This window comes from Actinia tenebrosa, unplaced genomic scaffold (assembly GCF_029948245.1).
Source record: "Actinia tenebrosa isolate PJP-AT-01 unplaced genomic scaffold, QUT_ActTen_1.0 PGA_scaffold2__45_contigs__length_23673736, whole genome shotgun sequence".
Taxonomy (NCBI): domain Eukaryota; kingdom Metazoa; phylum Cnidaria; class Anthozoa; order Actiniaria; family Actiniidae; genus Actinia; species Actinia tenebrosa.
In genome coordinates this window covers 9,731,084-9,749,645 of record NW_028292579.1, presented here as the reverse complement: position 1 = coordinate 9,749,645, position 18,562 = coordinate 9,731,084, and the positions used below count along the sequence as shown (strand labels likewise).

The window sequence follows — 18,562 nt, the reverse complement described above, 5'->3', positions numbered from 1 at the left end:
ATTCCTTCATAAGACTGTCGGTGTATCGGCGTAGCATCGGTACAGTATCGGCGAGGCATCGGTGAGCTTAGGCGTGTAACGAGAATGTCCGAAAGTTTCCGAGACTTTCCGAACTTGGAATACTGCAAAGCTCTCAAGTAACTCTGTCCCCTTCTGTCAGTTTGTTTGCAACATGGCCGAAGCTACTGCTGAAGAAAAAGGAAAATCTATCTTCCTTGATGTAAGTATTTGTTCACATTGAGCCTTGATAGCAAGTGCATAGTTTTGCATTTTTTATGCTCTATTTTTCATTTTATATTGGTTGCTTAAAGAGCCTGCTATTCGTATTCTTTTTGCAGGTATTTCGAAGAGCCGATAAAAATGGTAAGAGCGATTTATTGCTACGACCCTTTGTCAACTGTTTTGATTATTTTCACAGTTATAAAACGACCAAGAATCAGTAAAATACACTTACTTTTCAGCTAAAACGAATATTGAATTATGTTTCAATATTTTCCAAAAAACAGTTAACTAAATACTCTATAAACTCGATTATTATATTCAACACCTTGTAAACGACTGAATTCACAGTAATAATTCTTTAAGGATTTTTCAAAGATTTTTAACCATGCACTGGTGTTTTGAATTACAGATGATGGAGCCCTGTCATTGTCAGAATTTACAGCTTTCTTCAGCGATGGAATTCTTTCAACTGAAGACCTCAAAAAGCTCTTCAATGACATTGACACCCATGAGACAAAGTAATTAATGCACCTATCAGCGGCTTCCCCGTGGGGTCGACCCCCGGGCTGACCAGGGAGATTGTAAAAATTCATAAACAATGTTGATCATTTTTCCCAGGGGTAGGGAAGTTGTTCTTTTCAATGTCCCCTGGTCGAAGCATTCAAATCGACAATCTCCTTCATTTTGGTTGAAATTATTGTTATTGTATTTTGAAAACTGAACTCAACGCGTAACCCGTGCGGTTTGCTCGATATTTCAGGTAGTTTTTCATTGAAAAGATTGAAGAAAAAAAAACTGTCATGAATTGAAGAATTTACATTTAAAAGTAAAAAAAATCAAGTTGCCTTCGAATTCATATCTATTAAACAACAAAGAATGTCAAAAAACATACTTCACAGTTGAATTCTCTCACCTCGTCAGCCATCTTGACGAGCAGAGATGCATCTGGGTATTGGCAAATAACACAGGTAACCCAGCCCGACCAAAAACGTCCGTGGTCTCAAAATTTTAAAAATAGGAGCTATTTCTTTAACTAGAGAGGAAAATCAATCCCCCTGGTAACCTCCGCAATGAAAATAATTTCATTACAATCCCCCACCTCAGTTTTTAGCCACGAAACCAATGTCGCAAATTTTCCCAACCGCAGGGGGAATAACTGGATTCAATCCTATATTCTTCCACCCATCTCCTTGGACAGCCCGGGGGTCGACCCCACGGGGAAGCCGCTGATAGTTGCATAAGCATGATATAAATTATTAAAGATGATCAATAATTTATTAATTCATGGAAAAAAATTAAGGGTTCCTCAGAACATCAGACTTGAGAGCTAAGAAAACCTGGCAAGAGGGGAGGGGGGGTGGGTGGGGTACATTTTGGTATACTTGCATCATCGACTCTATCAGCCGTGTTTTCATGATGTCTGCAAATTTTGAATGCTTATAATGGCATATATTTTACATTGTTATTTGAATAATATTATTGTTAATAACAATTTTAATGATAATGGCGATAAAATAATAATGGTGATGGTAGTGTTGATGGTATACAGTCAATTCCAAAAACGTTGTCGTCGATCGACTCAAGCCTACGCGACTGGACCGAAAGGAATATGGGTAAAAATCACTGAAGCGGTTAAATATTCATTCTGAATTAATCGTTCCTGCTAGTAATAAGATAATAATGGTAAGAAACAATCCATCAAATGCATGTCTTCGGGTTTAGGGAAAGAAAACAAAGTAGTTATGATTCAGTTCACGATTCTGAAAATTATGAAGGCATTAAAAAAACGCTCCTTCAACACTTCCGGCTCACCTACGAAGGTTCGTGCTGTATACCAGGCATAACTAGTCAGATAAAATTATGGAGTCAACTGGGCTTCAATGATTACTACCCAGAGTTCCTTTCAGTCCAGTCGCGTAGGCTTGAGTTGGTCGACGACAACATTCTTTGAATTGACTGTATACAGTAGTGTAGTGATGGTGGTAATGATAATAGTATTGTATGTCAAGTTTATTTAATAAGTATATGTGTATAATACATACAAGTTTTTGCAACTGCTACATATAGTTTCACATATAGGCATCTGACATGTAGTAATCAGATAAATTATTAATTCATTAATCATTACTAATGTGGAGACTCTAGCAGCTAACCTACTATTAAAATTTCTTTTTCCATTTTAAACAGCAACTTGGATACTTCAGAACTATGTGGTATGGATAAAGTTTTATCGCATGTTAACTGTGTTATTCATTCATTCATTCACTTGTTCGTTGGTTCATTTGTTCATTTGTTCATTTGTTTCTTCATCAATTCATCAATTCATTCATTCATTTATCAATTCAATAGTTTACTGCTTTACTTCTTATCATTCATCATCATCATCATATTAAAATAATGGAGGCATTTCTTTTTTTTATAGAATTCTTTCTAAAACAAGCTGGGCCATTTGCTCAAGTGTTTTCAGGTCTCGAAGACATGAACAGAGCTGTTAGTAATGCTCTTATGAAGTCTTTCAAGGTATGTTTGCTTTACTTTAAATGAAATATTTATAACTATGAATGTTGAACACCTTGGTAGGCATGGGTAGCATATGCTGTTACGGCCTGTCCAGCCCTCACCCCTGTGTATAGTTTTTGCCTGGGGTCACATTAGTGAGAGGAGTTAGTTTGATGTGTAGTTCCCTCCCTTGCTACAGGTTTTTTCTCTCTGGGTAGTCCAGTTTTCCTATCCTCCATTAAAAAAATCAACATGTGATCAAATTAAATCAGTGTGTGTGTGTGTGTGTATGGAAAAATCTTCATAGTGAGTGATGTTCGTAGAACATAATTTTTTTAATGAACATTATGAAATGTATAAAGACAGCTGTTTATATAATAATGATGCTACTGGGACCTATAGGAAAACTGGCGGCAACACCCAGTTATAAAATGTTAGATCGTCCAGATTGATCAAGTAATAAATCCATGGGTCCTTTATAAAATTCTAAGATTAATTAATGAGTGCCCTTCAATGTTGATTGAAAAATGTGCTTAAAAATGTACTTCCAGACCAAGAGTCCCTTATACACTTTCTTTTGTTCGGTTCATTAACACCAATTTTCTTGCTATTCTCATAATCGAGGGAATGAAACTTTGGATCAACAAGTTAGCAAACAATTTTGGTATATCAGTAGCACAATAATGGAATAGCATGACCAGGCAATTAAATATAGCAACCCAAAGGGCCTGATTGAATATTAACTGTCAGTGTATTAATTTTTCTTCAGGATTACTCAACTCAAACTTTCATTGGAAAATTCATTACAAGATTTTTTCTTAAGGAGGTAAAATATTTCTTTTCTCCTTTCTTTACATCCTGTACTATAATTTACTAGGAAAATTAATGTATGCTAATGTATATATATACACGGTTCCTGCAGATCCTTAAAGTCCTTGAATTGTCCTTGAATTTATGATACAATATATAACAAATAAATCTTTTGGCAAATGTTTTGAATGTCCTTGAAAATTCAAAATTTGATCCTTGAATTAATATACTCCGGAGCACAAACCCTATATTATGCACTTTTTCCAAAGAACATATTTTCCCCTTTTAAAAATTCTTTCATTCATTGTTTTAGTTTTTTGTATTTTGTATCACCATGTTCTTTATTTCTTTTCTTTTTTTTACAAACAGGAAAAACTCAATTTGATTTTCTTAGGTTTTTCAAAATAAAAGTGAATTTTTCCAAAATGAATAATGTCAGCTAGTACATTTTATTGCATTAGTACATTTAATGCAGCTCAATTTGGAAAACAAAACAAAAGAATTTCAATCTCCTGAGAATTGGAAACCTACTGTTATGTCCTCCAAATTGCCCTATTTCACTATGACATCACTGCTTGTTTATGTGGGGGATAGAATTGCCAAATCCAATAGAAAATTCAACAAAATTTGCTCCTAGCGAAACAGTTTAATCTAAAATGGCCTGGTTGTGAGATATAATATGTGTTGACATGTACTAAAAATATTCTGAGCGTTTGCTGGCTATTCTACTTCTATTCGTGGATTGATATGGGTTTTAGAACAATTTTCGGTGAATTTGTGTTGATTTGACCCCCTCCGATGACCATGATCCTTTGCGTTTAAACATTAGATTGTTTTGATGTGACGTCATAGTGAAATAGGGCAATTGAGCTGCATTCTAATATAATGCAAGGGGTCTACACCACATATTTCAACCAAAAATCTACAATTTAAGTTTTTTCTTTCCTTCAGATCCTTGGTCAAGTTGTTTCCATTCAACACCATGTTGATGTTGCTGTAGATAAGCTAGATGAAATAGAGAATGAAAACAGGTATATCATATTTAATTATTAAATTGAGCTTTTGCTTGCAGGCTGGTGCTGTACAATAAGACATACACATACAGGTCCCCTTTGAGTTGGTACATGGCACCCCGGGGGGGGGGGGGGGGGGGGTACTCCCAGGATTTGGGTAGGGGTGTTCTGCTGGGATTCTGAAAGGGGTTCCCTGTTTATGACAAAAAAACTCAAATTTGTAGACCCTGTTTATGACAAAAGATATAATTAATTGCACTGAGTTCCTGTTTCAATTATCATGTCAGCTCGCGATTGTTTTTTTGAACAACTATAATAACCAGTTTCGGTCAATACAAAATTAGAAACCCTGAATATGAAAAAAAACTCAGGAAGAACTTGGAACTTGAGTGAAATTGCATACCCTGTTTATGACAAGAAGCTAGAAAAACCATACCCTGTTCAGCGGATCATCCCTGTATAGTCCATATGTGGGAGTACCCCCATCCTGGGCATGGCACCAATTCCAACCCCTTAAAACCCTCATACCAATCAAACAATCAACCCATTAAGAAATTATTGGAAATAAAAGTCAGACATTCTTTTTGTCTGACAGCTCAGCTTATTGTCAGCTCACCAAAATTCCGAGGCAGGCTTTTTTTTCCATATACCTTTTTTTTAAATCCACTTCTCATGTTTGAAAATAAAGTAAAGCAAATATTGATTGTGAAGCATATTATACATCTTGTAGGCCTTCTGTTGTGCAAGCAGAAGTTCCAAACTTCAGTACAACTGGAGGACGGATGAAAAGAAAAGCCAGGAATTTTTCTCAGCAGACCAGTGTTGATGGTGGGTTAAAATAGCAGTCAACTTGGTTTTGATAGGTTTTATTTAAACATCTGTGGGGGGGGGGGGGGGGGGGGGAGAAAGGGAAAGAAAACAAAAGGAAATGAAAGGAAGAGAAAGGAAAGGGAACAAAAGGAAATCAAAAGAAAGGAAAGGAAAGGAAATTTTAGAAAATGAAACAAAATGAAATGAAACAAAACAAAAGGGAAAGAAACGAAAGGAAATGAAAGGAAAGGAAAGGAAACAAAAGGAAATGAAAAGAAAAACAAAATATAAGGGAACAAAAGGATGGGAAACGAAAGGAAAGGAGAGGCAGCTCTCAAATTCTCCCCTGTAGCTGCACCACAAACCTCACAGGCTTTGAACAAACTAGTTTATTTCTGTGAATTCTGGTTTCTTACAACTATTTGACTAATTTCTATCCACTGTTTGATGTTTTGACCTTTTTTGTCAAAAACCTATGAGGACTACACATGCAAATATCAACTCTAGAAACGGGAGTTACATCCCCTGCAGCTCATACTGCGGGTTAGAAGCAAGAATGAGGGGGCCTCAGCTTTAGTTTCCTTATGTGCAATGACTGTGAAAATAACACTTGAAGTAAAAAGTAAGCTTTCCTTGCAGAGAGAACTGAGGATATTTATAGTGATTTGTTTTCCCACAGCCAGTGCTGTAAAAAACGTCCTCTCTCAGGAAGTGAATCGACTAGCAGACCTGATCACCAAACTTGAATGCAAGGTATGTGCAAAATCGTTTATGTAATTCAGAGTTCTGACTCCCCTTAGTTACGGTTGCTATGTCCCACAAGCTCAACAAATTAGCTACGATATCTCTGAATTTAAAACTCTGATTGTGTAAAATAAATCATAATTGCTTCAATTGTATCATGTCCTGAGATAATAAATGAAAATTGCCTCACAATCCTTGTTAGCACTCTTTAAAGGCCGGTTTAGACGGTACGATTTTCGCCTACAACTATTGTATACAACACACTCACGTCTGTCGTAGGCCAGTTGTAGGCTTGATTTACACGCTACAACTCGAGTTGTAGGATGGCACTAGCATGTTGTATATGATAGTTGTAGGCGAAAATCGTACCGTCTAAACCAGCCTTAAAACAGATACTGTGTAGTTGTTTGTGGGACAAGATTTTAATTCCACTTGAAAAACTGCTGCAACAGTGATTGGTTCCCTATTGCTACTGACTCAGTCAGAATTATGAATATTTACACTTGCTCTAAATAAGATGTACAAAAAAGGCTCCAGGATATTTTTAGGCACGTGTCCTTGAAAACTTTGTGTTTGTCAACAATGTCATGAAAACACATTGATTGACGTCCTCCAATGCCCTCTTCTATGGCAACAAAAAATTGTTTGATTCTGTACATGCTGTTGAAAGTGACTGCAAAAAATGAAGAGGTGTTTAACCAGGTTTTATAATATGAGGATAGGATACTTGTAGGACTGTGTAGTCAAAAGTGGTTGCTATTGAAAACAATGCTTCACAGCACACACTTGAAACCATCATGGATCTGCTAGTAATATGTTAAATACGACAAAAAATTGTTCAATTCTGTACATGCTGTTGAAAGTGACTGTAATAAATGAAGAGGTGTTTTACCAGGCTTTACAATATGAGGATACGAGGTTGCTATTGAGAACAAGGCTTCACAGCACAGACATGAAACCGTCATGGATCTGCTAGTAATATGTTTCTGGTGTATCATTCAGGCCAAGTTCAATGTGGTGGATGAAGAAGAAGTAGATGTTACAGATGATAACATGGTACAGTACAGACTTAAATCTTTACCAAATACTCAAAGTACAAGTTAATTTCTCTCCTCTCATGCCGTCGCTCCCCCCCCCCCCCCCCCCCCCATGCTCTTTCCCCTCCCGCCATGCCCTCCCCCTATTCATTGGGTCATTCTGTTATTTTTTACTGCATATTACTGTTTTATTTAGGCAGTCATCGTTTCCAGGAAATTCAAGGTGTCAGAGAAATGCTTGTCCCAGTTTCGCTCCAACATGAAGGCGTACATTGGTGCATCAAGCCTCCAAGAGGGCTGTCTGCAGTGAGTCAGTGATTATTCATCAAACTATACGCATCCGACTGACTAGCTGACTGACTGACAGACTGACAGACTAGCTGACTGACTGACTGGCTGACTGACTGACTGACTGACTGACTGACAGACTAGCTGACTGACAGACTGACTAACTAACTGACAGACAGACTAACTAACTGACTGACTGATTGGATTGATTGATCGATTGACTGATTGATTGACTGATTGATTTTATTGATTTCTTTTCTTAGTCTGTGTGTTCGATCATTCACTGGTACCAACAATTTCATTTTGTACGAGATTTGGGAAAGTGTCGACCACCTGAACAGGTAATATGGTAGAAACATTTTATCGAACCGCGTGGAAAGACAACCGCAAAGAGAGGCGGCGCTATAATATAGGGCAAAGTTTTTGCACCATTATCTGCCGGCAGAAAATGTTAGAGGTCAGAACAATATAAAACATGCAAAGCTTTGTTATAATAATGGCGTAGAGTTGACATTTGTGGTTCACAACAAGACAACATAATTTGACAAGAGATGAATTCAACCCAAATAAATGAACAGTTCCACGACTGAGGAAATTTCTCAAATATCATGGGGTCGTCATTGGGTGACCCAAAATGCCTTGCGATTCAAAATGGCCGCCGCATCGTCGAAGAATCCATTGAATCTCGTTGTTTTTGGGAATTGAATTCTTTCTCATGTAAAACGGTTGTATCGTTCCTGCCATCCAACATGGCTGCTGTCACGTGTTGGTGCAAAACCTTTTATACTTACAGTGCTTGCTAAAAGAAAGATAGGTCTTGAACATCTTTGTTTCTATTTGATTAAATCTTTACTTCTATGGACAGACATTTTGGCAGTCAGACTTCCAAGTCGTTCATGCACAGCAACATCGAGAACCTTGACCAGCCAGAGGAGTACAACAAGATCACTTTACCAGGTATTATATTCACTGTATCGTGACTAAAATCTTTGCCCTGCTCTTTCTTTTGCCCTATAGATCTTATTCACCTGGAGTCCCCCTCCCCTGGTGCCTGATACTCAGTTTAAGGCCTTACTAGCCTTTCTCATGCACTCACATATACCCGTACCTGCGCTTTTGACCTTACTTTGCCTTATTGCTTGTGTCATGCAGTCTTTATCCCTTTCCCTTACGTATACCCTCTTTACCTTTTACCCAGTTTTACCTCGATGTTCAACCTTGATCTTTCCCCTGCCTTTAAATCTTTCTTTGACCTTTTACTTGACCTTAGCTTGACATTAGCACTACTTTTTACCAGGGAAATCTCGCTACTTGATATTTCGCCCTTGATCTTTCCCCTGCCTTTAAATCTTTCTTTGACCTTTTACTTGACCTTAGCTTGACATTAGCACTACTTTTTACACCTTTTGCCGTTCATTAACAGAAAATGTACATTCATTTGTGCCAATAGTTGTATCAATAACGTGTAATGTACTTTCATCAACACCAAAAGTAACATCATTAGCGCGGATCAACTTTCAATAACGATAACTGAATATGCGTGTACATTCATAGGCATCAATGGACAATCAATAGTGCGTTTGTACATTCATGTGCGCGGAATGTAATTCTTATGCGCGAAATTCAACTTCAATAACACCAAATGACAAACAATTGCATTTATGGACAATCATTTACCCAAAAGTGAAAATTCATTAGTGCTATTAGCATAATCATTGACAATCTATAACGCGCTTGGACAATCATGAGGGTGAACGTTATATTCTATAGCGTGGTTCGACAAACATTTGCATGATTCGAATAAACAATAAGAGAAATAAAACAATCATTAGCGATTTTTTTTAATCACTTTAAAACATAAAAAACTCAGGACGGAGGCTGCGTAGGAGAATAGCAATTAGCTCACTTAAAGCAGCAATTAAAGCCGACATCAGCCGTCCAGAGATCCAACAACATACGAACAATCGGGGTAAGGCAAGACGACAAGGGATTGCTCTAGGTCACTACAGAAAGCAGTTGCTAATGGAAGGGTTCTAGAGAAATGTGGCAACCATCACTATCGCTAAATGTGATCAGTGGTTCAGATATATACAGACGTATTTACCACGATGTATAAATGGCGAAGAAATTGAAGGCTAAAATAGTTTTTAAAAAAATCGCTAATGATTGTTTTATTTCTCTTATTGTTCATTCGAATCATGCAAATGAACAGCAAAAGGAGTACCAGGGAAATCTCGCTACTTGATATTTCGCCCTTGATCTTTCCCCTGCCTTTAAATCTTTCTTTGACCTTGTACTTGACCTTAGCTTGACATTAGCATTACCTTTTACCAGGGAAATCTCGCTACTTGATATTTCTCCCCACCCTTGCTTTTGATCTTGACCTTTCCTGCCTATCTGCCTTTTCTTTTCTTTATGTTCCTTTTGCACCTTCTTCTTCCCGCCCCCACCCCCCCCCCTCCCCTTGTTTTTAAGACATGCTTTATGTCATATATTTTATTCTTTCTTTTCAGCTTCGTGGTGGAGTGGTGCAAGCAATTAACAATTCCTTCGTATCCAAACAATTAATTTTAATTTTAATGTTCACTTAGTTTTACAGCCGGTATGAGTGCTTAAAGCCGTATACACCACACCTTAGGGGTGTCGGTGTTTTATAATACCGTTATAAGACCTGGTTTTCAACATGTGCTCTCACCAAGGCTATTCATATAACAGTCATTCTCAATTACACGCGAGGAATCGTCGTTGCAACGAGTTAGGTTTTGGTGGACGTCAATCAAGGCGTTTCCATGACATTCCACAGACCGTCCACTAAAACTCTATTTAGGCTGCATTTACACGATACCGGACGATTTATGAACCGCTCAAAAATTTGACCTTTACATACCGTTTGAACAGAAATTCTCTTTAATTGTACATACGGAACTGTTTGAACCAATAGAACCCCTCAACAACTGACATACAACTACTTGACCGGTAACAGTGCGAATCGAAAAACCGTGGGCACCTAGAAATATTCTAGGAATATTCTACTCTTCTTTGGCCAATCAGAATTGACTTTCTAACCATAAGATAACGGAAAGATAAAAATAACGCTTCTGATTGGCTGTTGAACATTCTTGAAATATTCCTAGGTGCCCACGGTTTTTCGACTCGCACAAAAACTTGTCCGGTACCGTGTAAACGTAGCCTTAGTCGCGATTGCAATTTGCACGATTTCTTGCGTTATTTCTCACTTACCGGCGTTTGCATTGCTACGCAGCCACTCCAGACAAAAATCGAGACGTGCACTTTGCAATAGACTGCAGTCAGTCAACCACGTTGACGTCATTTACACGCGTTTGGATCGGCCCCGATAGGCCCGGTGAGTGTGGCTCATAATACTTGTAAACAATCGACCGAAGTTTTGGCGCCTTTTGAATCACACACGCGTGTAAATGGCGTCAACGTGTTTGATTAACGGCAGTGTATTGCAAATTGCACGTCGCGATTATTTGTCTAGTGTGGCCGCGTAGCAATGCAAACGCCGTTAAACACCAAAAACCCCAAGGTGAAAACACTGTTATAATAAATAGGGACAGAAAACTAGCCAAGACAACAAATGAAAACCAAGGAAAGCAAGAAAATGTTGGTTTTGTACAACACATCTAATATGAAACAATTCTTTTATTTCCGTGTACCATTTTTATTTACGAATATAACTCCATTTAAACTACTAATTTCAAGGCTCTTTGCTGCATCAACTCAACCTATACACAGGTAGCCCAACTGTCATTTTTCTTTCAAAAAAATCAATCCTCCTTTACCATTTGTACCATAACGTCTGGCAAAACTGTAATCAGAAGATGTGTAGTACTGTGCGGATACCCCAACCGGGACTACATTGATAAACTATTATCATTAACCAATCATATTGCGACATTTAGTTCAATACCTTTAACCAGCCAATCAGATAGCGCATGGATATAATTTAGAAGAGCGTGACAACGTGATAATCTGATTGGCTAAAGGCACTGTTATCAGTTCTGTCTAGTGTACTGTTATCTGATTGGTCAGTTATTCAAGTGGTCCTGGTTAGTGTGTCCGCCCAGTAATTACTTTTCAAACTTTTCACCTGTTCTTTTAGAAAATTGAAAGGAGAATATAGAGTATCTTGCAAAGGTTTCGCCCTGTTGAAGTTCAAAACGTGATTTGTAAGATTTTTCAGCGGTTTGGAGTTTTGACTTTGGAGCAGCCCAAAGTATTTTCAACCTTTTTTAATTGTAATTTACAGTTTCTTCAAAAAAGCAGGTTCGATCGTCTTGCTTAGAATCAAATAATACCTTGTTTAGTAGGAATTTTTAACGTGTACTGAGCAAGGGCACTAGGACACCGAATGTGGTTGGATTTCTATAGGGTTTTTTTTCCTTTCGATTATTTGAATTAAATCAACGTTATACTTGTTTACTTATTTTGCGTCCGTGTTCCTTCGCTCGCTGTTGTAATGCAGACGTTTTCATTCCAAATGTCAAACGGTCTGAATAGCCTATGAGCGTTACTTCTTTAACGGCCGTTCCGTACTTGACTCTGTTTGTACTATACCAACAACAACGCGACCGCGTGATGCTCCTTACGTCAGTAACCATATTAACTCTGGACGGTTGAATATTACTTGTACTGAGATCCCCGAAAAAGAGAATGACATGAACAGTTATTAACACGTAATAATCAAGAAACCTAAGTTTCTAAAGCAAAGACAACAAGCTTAAACGAGAGCAGTCGTCGACTATTAGCAAAAATTGCACGAGTTATTAATGTTAAATTTCTTTACTATAATAACAATTTTAAAGACTGTCGACGTTCACAGTCGGAAACTTTTTCCTGGGTAAATTGGTTTCGAGTTAATTATTTTGAAGGCCAAATATATTTGAGTTCAGTAAGGAGTCATTTCGTCAGTAGGAGATTGAAGGTGGAAGGGACAGGCTCGTTATCAGTTCACCTCAAACCATGAACGGTTCGGACAACCTAACGCAAAGCAGTTTGTCGTGCTTCAGTGTACCCGATTCACATCTTGTACGAACTGTAAAGATAATGGCCATCTTGTTAGTGGGTGGATTTGCTGTGTTTGGCAATATTTTGATCATCTTCCTCGCTGCCAGATTCACCGTGAAAAGGAACATCCATCATTTGATCATCAACATGGCCGTTTCAGATATTCTCGTTGCTATCATTTATTCGTATGACAACATTCGTTTTCTACGTCTCCCAAACAACGTTTTTGCCAACACCATATGGACGGCGGCTTACCACTTCTTCTGTTCGGCTTCCATGTATGTGACTTTGACTAGTCTACTGATAATAAGTGTGGAACGGTTCAGATCAACCAAGGTAACTGTACACAGAGTTCTTCCATACACGATGAAAAAACGTCTGGCACTAGTCTCTTGTTCTTGGCTGCTTCCTATGGGACTTTCTGCCCACATTGCTTGGTATTACCAAATTGAACAGAAGAGCAAAACAGACTATATAACATTTTTGGTTTTGTTTTGTTTTGGCCAACTCTTTGTTCTCCTTATGATGTGTTTAGTTGTGATATTAAATATCATGACTTCATTCAGACTTTGCTAATCACGTCGAAACTTCCCGCAAGGCAATTTTACTGAAGAACAGAATAGAACTAGAGAAAAACGAACAGCTAAGGCAGTGAAAATGGTGTTGTGTTCGCTTTTACTTTACACCTGTTGTTATCTTCCAAGTTTTCTCTATTTCTTTGTTATAGCTTTCCTAGCCAAAGTGTTTTCAGTATTAGAGCCATATTCCGGGTGCACTATTGATAGGAACACGTTACACTTTATGCTTCCTTTTCTTTTTCTAGTCAACTCTTGCTTCAGTCCTTGTATTTATATTGTTTTCCTAACTGAATTCAGACAAGCAGCTAAAAGACTATTGCACTAGTAATAAATAGTAATGAATAGCACTGAACTTAGTAGTCTATTATGATGGAAAATAATTCTTGTACTATATATCATTCCCATGTGGAAACAATGTAAAGTAAAATAAACTATGTATCACTAATGATAAATAAAAAATAGTAATGAATAGCAAACTAAACTTAGTAGTCTATTATGATAGAAAATAACTTATTCTTGTACTATATATCATTCCCATAAATAAAAAAATACGAATTGTGAAATAAGCTCTTTATGATATTCTTTCATATCAATATCCATCAAATCATATGACATTTCTTACTCCTTCCTCGCTATTTTTGTTAAAAAGCCTCAGATTGCGCTAAACATGTCTCTAACTAAGAACAGGACACAAAAGGAAGACGGGTAGATGGAAAAACAATTCATTGAATTTTCCCAGAATCCTTCGAAACTTGAAAGCGAGCGATAGCCACATACAGTATCTTTAAATATTCCTTTTGCGATAGCATGTATAATATAACATGGACTTTCGATGTCGCCGCAACATTTGGCAATATTTTGATCATCTTCCTCGCCGCCACATTTACTGTGAAAAGGAACATCCATCGTTTGTTCATCAACATGGCCGCTTCAGATATTCTCGATGTTAGTAATTCGTATCACATTATTCGTTCTCTACTTGGTCTTCCATATCTCTGGGAACTTTGGGATAATGACGTTAAAAAATTTTTAATTTCGTTCCAAGCTTTAGGGTCTCTTTCTTTAGGGAAAGAATAAAAAATATAAATTGATTTCCCAAAACTATTTGAAAAAAGTGCCATTCATTTTATTATTAACCACATATATTTACTGTATTAATACACTGCCACAAAAGCCGAGCTTGGGCACCCTGTGATTATACGTCTCCACAATAGATGATACATGATTACGTTTTATGTATTTCATATAGTATATTTTTCCCTTCGTTTGGTCAGATATTAGACTTCCTACCCAACCACCTGTAATATCTCGAACAGATGGTTATGAAAATATTTAATATCCTTGTGTTAGCTAATATAGAGTGTAGACGTCATATTTTTAGAAGACAGACTACTTTAGCAAAGAGTAATTAGAATTTTTTTTTTTAAGAATTTTCATTTTACAAAAAACAATTTAATGCTGAATAAAAACTAAAACAAAAAATGTTTGCCGAGCTTGTTTTAAAGACAATGAAATTTGAATACTACCATCTTGACAAGTTTTCGAAAGCAAAGTGGCTTTCCACAACATAATTCACTCCTTGAAAACGTAAAAACAGCTATTAGTAAGTAATTTTGTGAAAGAATCTACTTTGAACATTTTTTACAGAATTAGCTACAAATAGTTAGCCGAGTTTTCGTGAATAAAACAAAAATTAGCATTTTTTCGCTTGAAGAAAAGAAAATCGCTCTCAAATGACAACAACCAAAAACCAACAAAAGCCTTTTCCTTGAAGTTCAATTAATTACTTTTTTTTCAAATTAAAAAGTAAAGCAGCTTGTCTGATCACTAGGTGATTTCACATGAAGCATCGGCAAATTTATCCTGGAAACTTCGTCAACAAAAAGATCACCGAAAATGAAATGAATATGACAGGAACAGCCGTTAATTGGTGGGTAAATTGCAATTGGTTTTGGGTTAAAGCTGCATTAAAGTTGCAATAAAAGCATAGAAAAAAAAGGAAGGAAGAAAGAAAGAAAGAAGGAGAGAGAGAGAAAAAAAAACAAAGAAAGAAACAAAGAAAATGCGTATTATTATACGACACGCTTAATTTCCCGTGTATTACCACTATTTTTGAGTGCAATTACAGAGCGATAATACAAGGTCTGTGAACCGGTTTGAACGTGTTTTTTATTTTTTTGCTGATGCCAGCGCAAGGAAATTTTCTAGTGTTCCGTTGTGCGGCATACGTCTGAGGTTTGACGTCGTAACTTTTAAGTTTGCTTGTTTACAATAAAAATGGTTGTTTTTCATGCACCCTTTCTCAGTTTTTTCGTGTCGTACAATAAACTATTTATTCACCCGGTGTATTTTAGCGCTAGTTATGTACTTTACAGCCGGATAATTTTACGAAACTTCAGTTTCCTAAGCAAACACAACGAGCTTAAACAAGAGCAATGGTCGACTACGAGTAAAAATTGCACGAGAAAGCTCACAAAATTTAACACTTATTCAAAACAAAGAAAGAAAAATGGGGTGTTCTGAGCTCGTTTTTGGAGATTATAAAATGTTTTTATTTTTATTTTTATTTTTATTTTTTTACAAGTTTTCAAATGGTTGTTTTTCATGCACCCTTTCTCAGTTTTTTCGTGTTGTACAATAAACTATTTATTCACCTGGTGTATTTTAGCGCTAGTTACTTTACAGCCTGATAATTTTACGCGAAACCTCAGTTTCCTAAGCAAACACAACGAGCTTAAACAAGAGCAATTGTCGACTATTAGTAAAAATTGCACGAGAAAGCTCACAAAATTTAACGCTTATTCAAAACAAAGAAAGAAAAATGGGGTCTTCTAAGCTCGTTTTTGGAGATTATAAAATGTTTTTATTTTTTTTACAAGTTTTCAAGAAAGAAAAATGGCCGGAACCAACCAGTTTCCACGAGATGATTCATAACTAGAAAACGTAAAAAAGCTGTGTAGGGAATTATTTTTTTCAGAAATTTCTACTTTGATCATTTTTTAGAGAATTAGCTGAAAATATTTAGCGGATGTCGAGAATAAAAAAATAATTTTTTTAAAAAAAATATAGCATTTTTGCGCCTTGATGAAAAGAAAATTATTCTAGTTCTCAAAAGATAACAACAAAAACTTTACAATCCTTTTTCTTGAAGTTACACTACTGTACGGATACTCCAACTCCAAACACTCCGACATTTAGTTCAATTTTTTTAATCAGCCAATCAGATAGCGCATCGATATAATAAGAGCGTGACAAAGTGATAATCTGATTGGCTAACACTGTTATCAGTTCAATCTCTGTCTAGTTTACTGTTATCTGATTGGTCAGTTTTATTCAAGTGGTCCTGGTTAGTGTCTCTGCACAGTAAAGCTCACAAAGCACTCTCGGAAACCGAGTACTGAAACAATGTTACCGGTTTCTATGCAAAATGCCGAAGAAAAAAAACTGCCAGATAAATTTTTGGAGGAGACAAAAAAGCGTAAGTAGTCAGTTTCCCATCATGCTTCATGCTAGATATTCGTGCTCGTGCACATTGCCTATTCCGCCAGGATCTCGTTTGATCTGGTTCCTAAGTCCTATCTTCTTTTCTAGTTCAACACAGCATAACTTCTATATTGGTTTGTGTTTAATCATGAAGATCTGTTTTTGTTTCTCATTTTGAAAATCCCTCCTTTGACCTGCTCTCTCCACGCGCTATCGCAATTTCTTCGCTACATCAAGTCAGTACCGTCTTTGATTGGAAATATATATATAATTGTGGGATTTAACAGTGGTTCCTCTGAATTGCTGTTGTTCCACTGAATTCCAATATTGGAATTTAAAAGTTGAAGAGAAAACCGTCGTTCTTATATTGCAATCTATCCCTTTAACTGTTATAAATCTCGCATTCTTATTGGTTGGGAGCGCGTGCTTTATGAGCACACAGCACGCACGCACCCTTGTATCTTATAAAAGAAAAAAAACTTGCTTACTGTGCTGTGTGGAGTTATAAAGCACTTGAGGATTGGCAGAACACCAGAGAAGTGTCGAGAAGCACTCTGCTGCGCGTCGTGCTTCTCCAAACACTTCTCTCGTGTTCTACCCACTGCACACAGCACGCGCGCGTGTTTTCTATTTCTTAACCAATGCCTTTCTTAAACACAGTCAAAATAATTGAATAGACCTCTTTAGCTTCGTTGTTTCTTGTCCCATTTCAGACTATTTAATGCCACTGTTGGGAGTTGATTCTTTCAAATGTAAATATTTTAACATGTTTGTCATTAAAGGAAAAATTCTCAGGGCAATATCACGTGGTCTGAAATGAGCGATTTGCATACGAAGGTAAAAAGGTGTATTGACATTCTAAATATTCTAACTAACTATAATACAAAATTCGAAACATTTCGTTAACAGCAAGTATTAATTACTAATTTGCTAATTATAATTGGACAATTAGGTAAATTGTATAATTGGCAAATACGCGCGCGCGTTCAATTAGAAATCAATTACGACGCACGTGACTGTTTGGATATAATTGAAGAGTCTGAACACGATGTTGGTGGTACACTTGAAGAGTTTTTCATAGTTTTCTTACACCCTCATGGCTGTAGCTGTGTATTCCAGGAGCGATCCCTCGCGGTCCCACGGGATTATGTCACAACCATTTCATCCTCGTTATCCTGGCTACTTTTGGCGCCGTCCATTGGTCAGACAGAACATCCAAAGAAGGGGCTATCCAGTTGGATATTGTGGAACTTTAGGGAATTTTCCGTTCTTTGTCTGTGGTGTTGATGATGATAATGATGAGCACAAATTAGCTGCTGTCGTTGATAAATATCCGCGTGTCGAGGATGAGAACGATGACAAAGAGACGGTAAGAAGAAAGGACCATATTTGCCATTCGTTTGTCTGTAATAGGTTTAAGGCGCGAGCAGTTTTCTCTGCAACTTGTGGGTTGCAACATTGTTGCAAGAGTGTTTACAAAATGCAACGGAGACGCAATCGTTGCCAAAAGTGGAAACGAATTATACTTTTCGCAACGATTACTATTCCTTGTCTCGCAAAAATGTTTTTCAAATTGCGCCTGTAGGTTACACGCTGCAAAACCATGCAACTTATGTCGCAACGCCGTTGCGAGACATGTTGCCGGCAGAGAAAATTGCTTCGTGTAATCGCGCCTTTTCGAAGATATGTTTCTTTTGTGACTTACAAAATATTTCAAAGAGCCCATAATCATAAAAATTCGATCTAAGGCTACGTCCGTACACCGATTCCACAATAATGTGAAATCAAAGCAGTTTTATCTGGAGTTGATAAACAAAAGAATTCCAATTTCAAGAGTATCGGAAACCTATCGTTATGTCTCCCAAATTTAGCTGCATTCTGAAGTGCTGCAAGGGGCCTTTTTAGTCCCCAGTCAGAGTCCCAAAGTGCTCTGCAATCCCAACTCTACCTTGTAATAGCTTATTAGAAAGAAATTTTCATTCAAAATTGCCATATTTCCTAGCATGAAGACGTTTTCGATTAATTGAACTTGAACTTGAACTTGAAC

General features: G+C 37.1%; 1 protein-coding gene across 1 annotated transcript; it reads left to right on the top strand.

Moving 5' to 3' along the window:
• Nucleotides 1–121: 121 nt before the first annotated feature.
• Nucleotides 122–11,873, top strand: LOC116296608 (N-terminal EF-hand calcium-binding protein 1). Its single transcript, XM_089033632.1, has 14 exons — nucleotides 122–220; nucleotides 339–363; nucleotides 632–740; nucleotides 2,410–2,435; nucleotides 2,645–2,742; nucleotides 3,491–3,547; nucleotides 4,483–4,562; nucleotides 5,275–5,372; nucleotides 6,034–6,107; nucleotides 7,101–7,154; nucleotides 7,332–7,441; nucleotides 7,687–7,764; nucleotides 8,289–8,380; nucleotides 9,937–11,873. Exons 1-14 carry the CDS (start codon nucleotides 173–175, stop codon nucleotides 9,963–9,965), a joined length of 978 nt encoding a protein of 325 aa, XP_088889758.1. The 5' UTR covers nucleotides 122–172; the 3' UTR covers nucleotides 9,966–11,873.
• The last annotated feature ends 6,689 nt before the right edge of the window (nucleotides 11,874–18,562 follow it).

What these genes read in the sequence shown, in the direction of transcription:
- LOC116296608 (XM_089033632.1), top strand. Translation starts at nt 173, where the DNA reads ATGGCCGAAGCTACTGCTGAAGAAAAAGGAAAATCTATCTTCCTTGAT. An exon ending in TCGAAGAGCCGATAAAAATG is followed by an intron (nt 364 to 631) that starts GTAAGAGCGATT and finishes TTTGAATTACAG; the next exon opens with ATGATGGAGCCCTGTCATTG. An exon ending in TCACCAAACTTGAATGCAAG is followed by an intron (nt 6,108 to 7,100) that starts GTATGTGCAAAA and finishes TGTATCATTCAG; the next exon opens with GCCAAGTTCAATGTGGTGGA.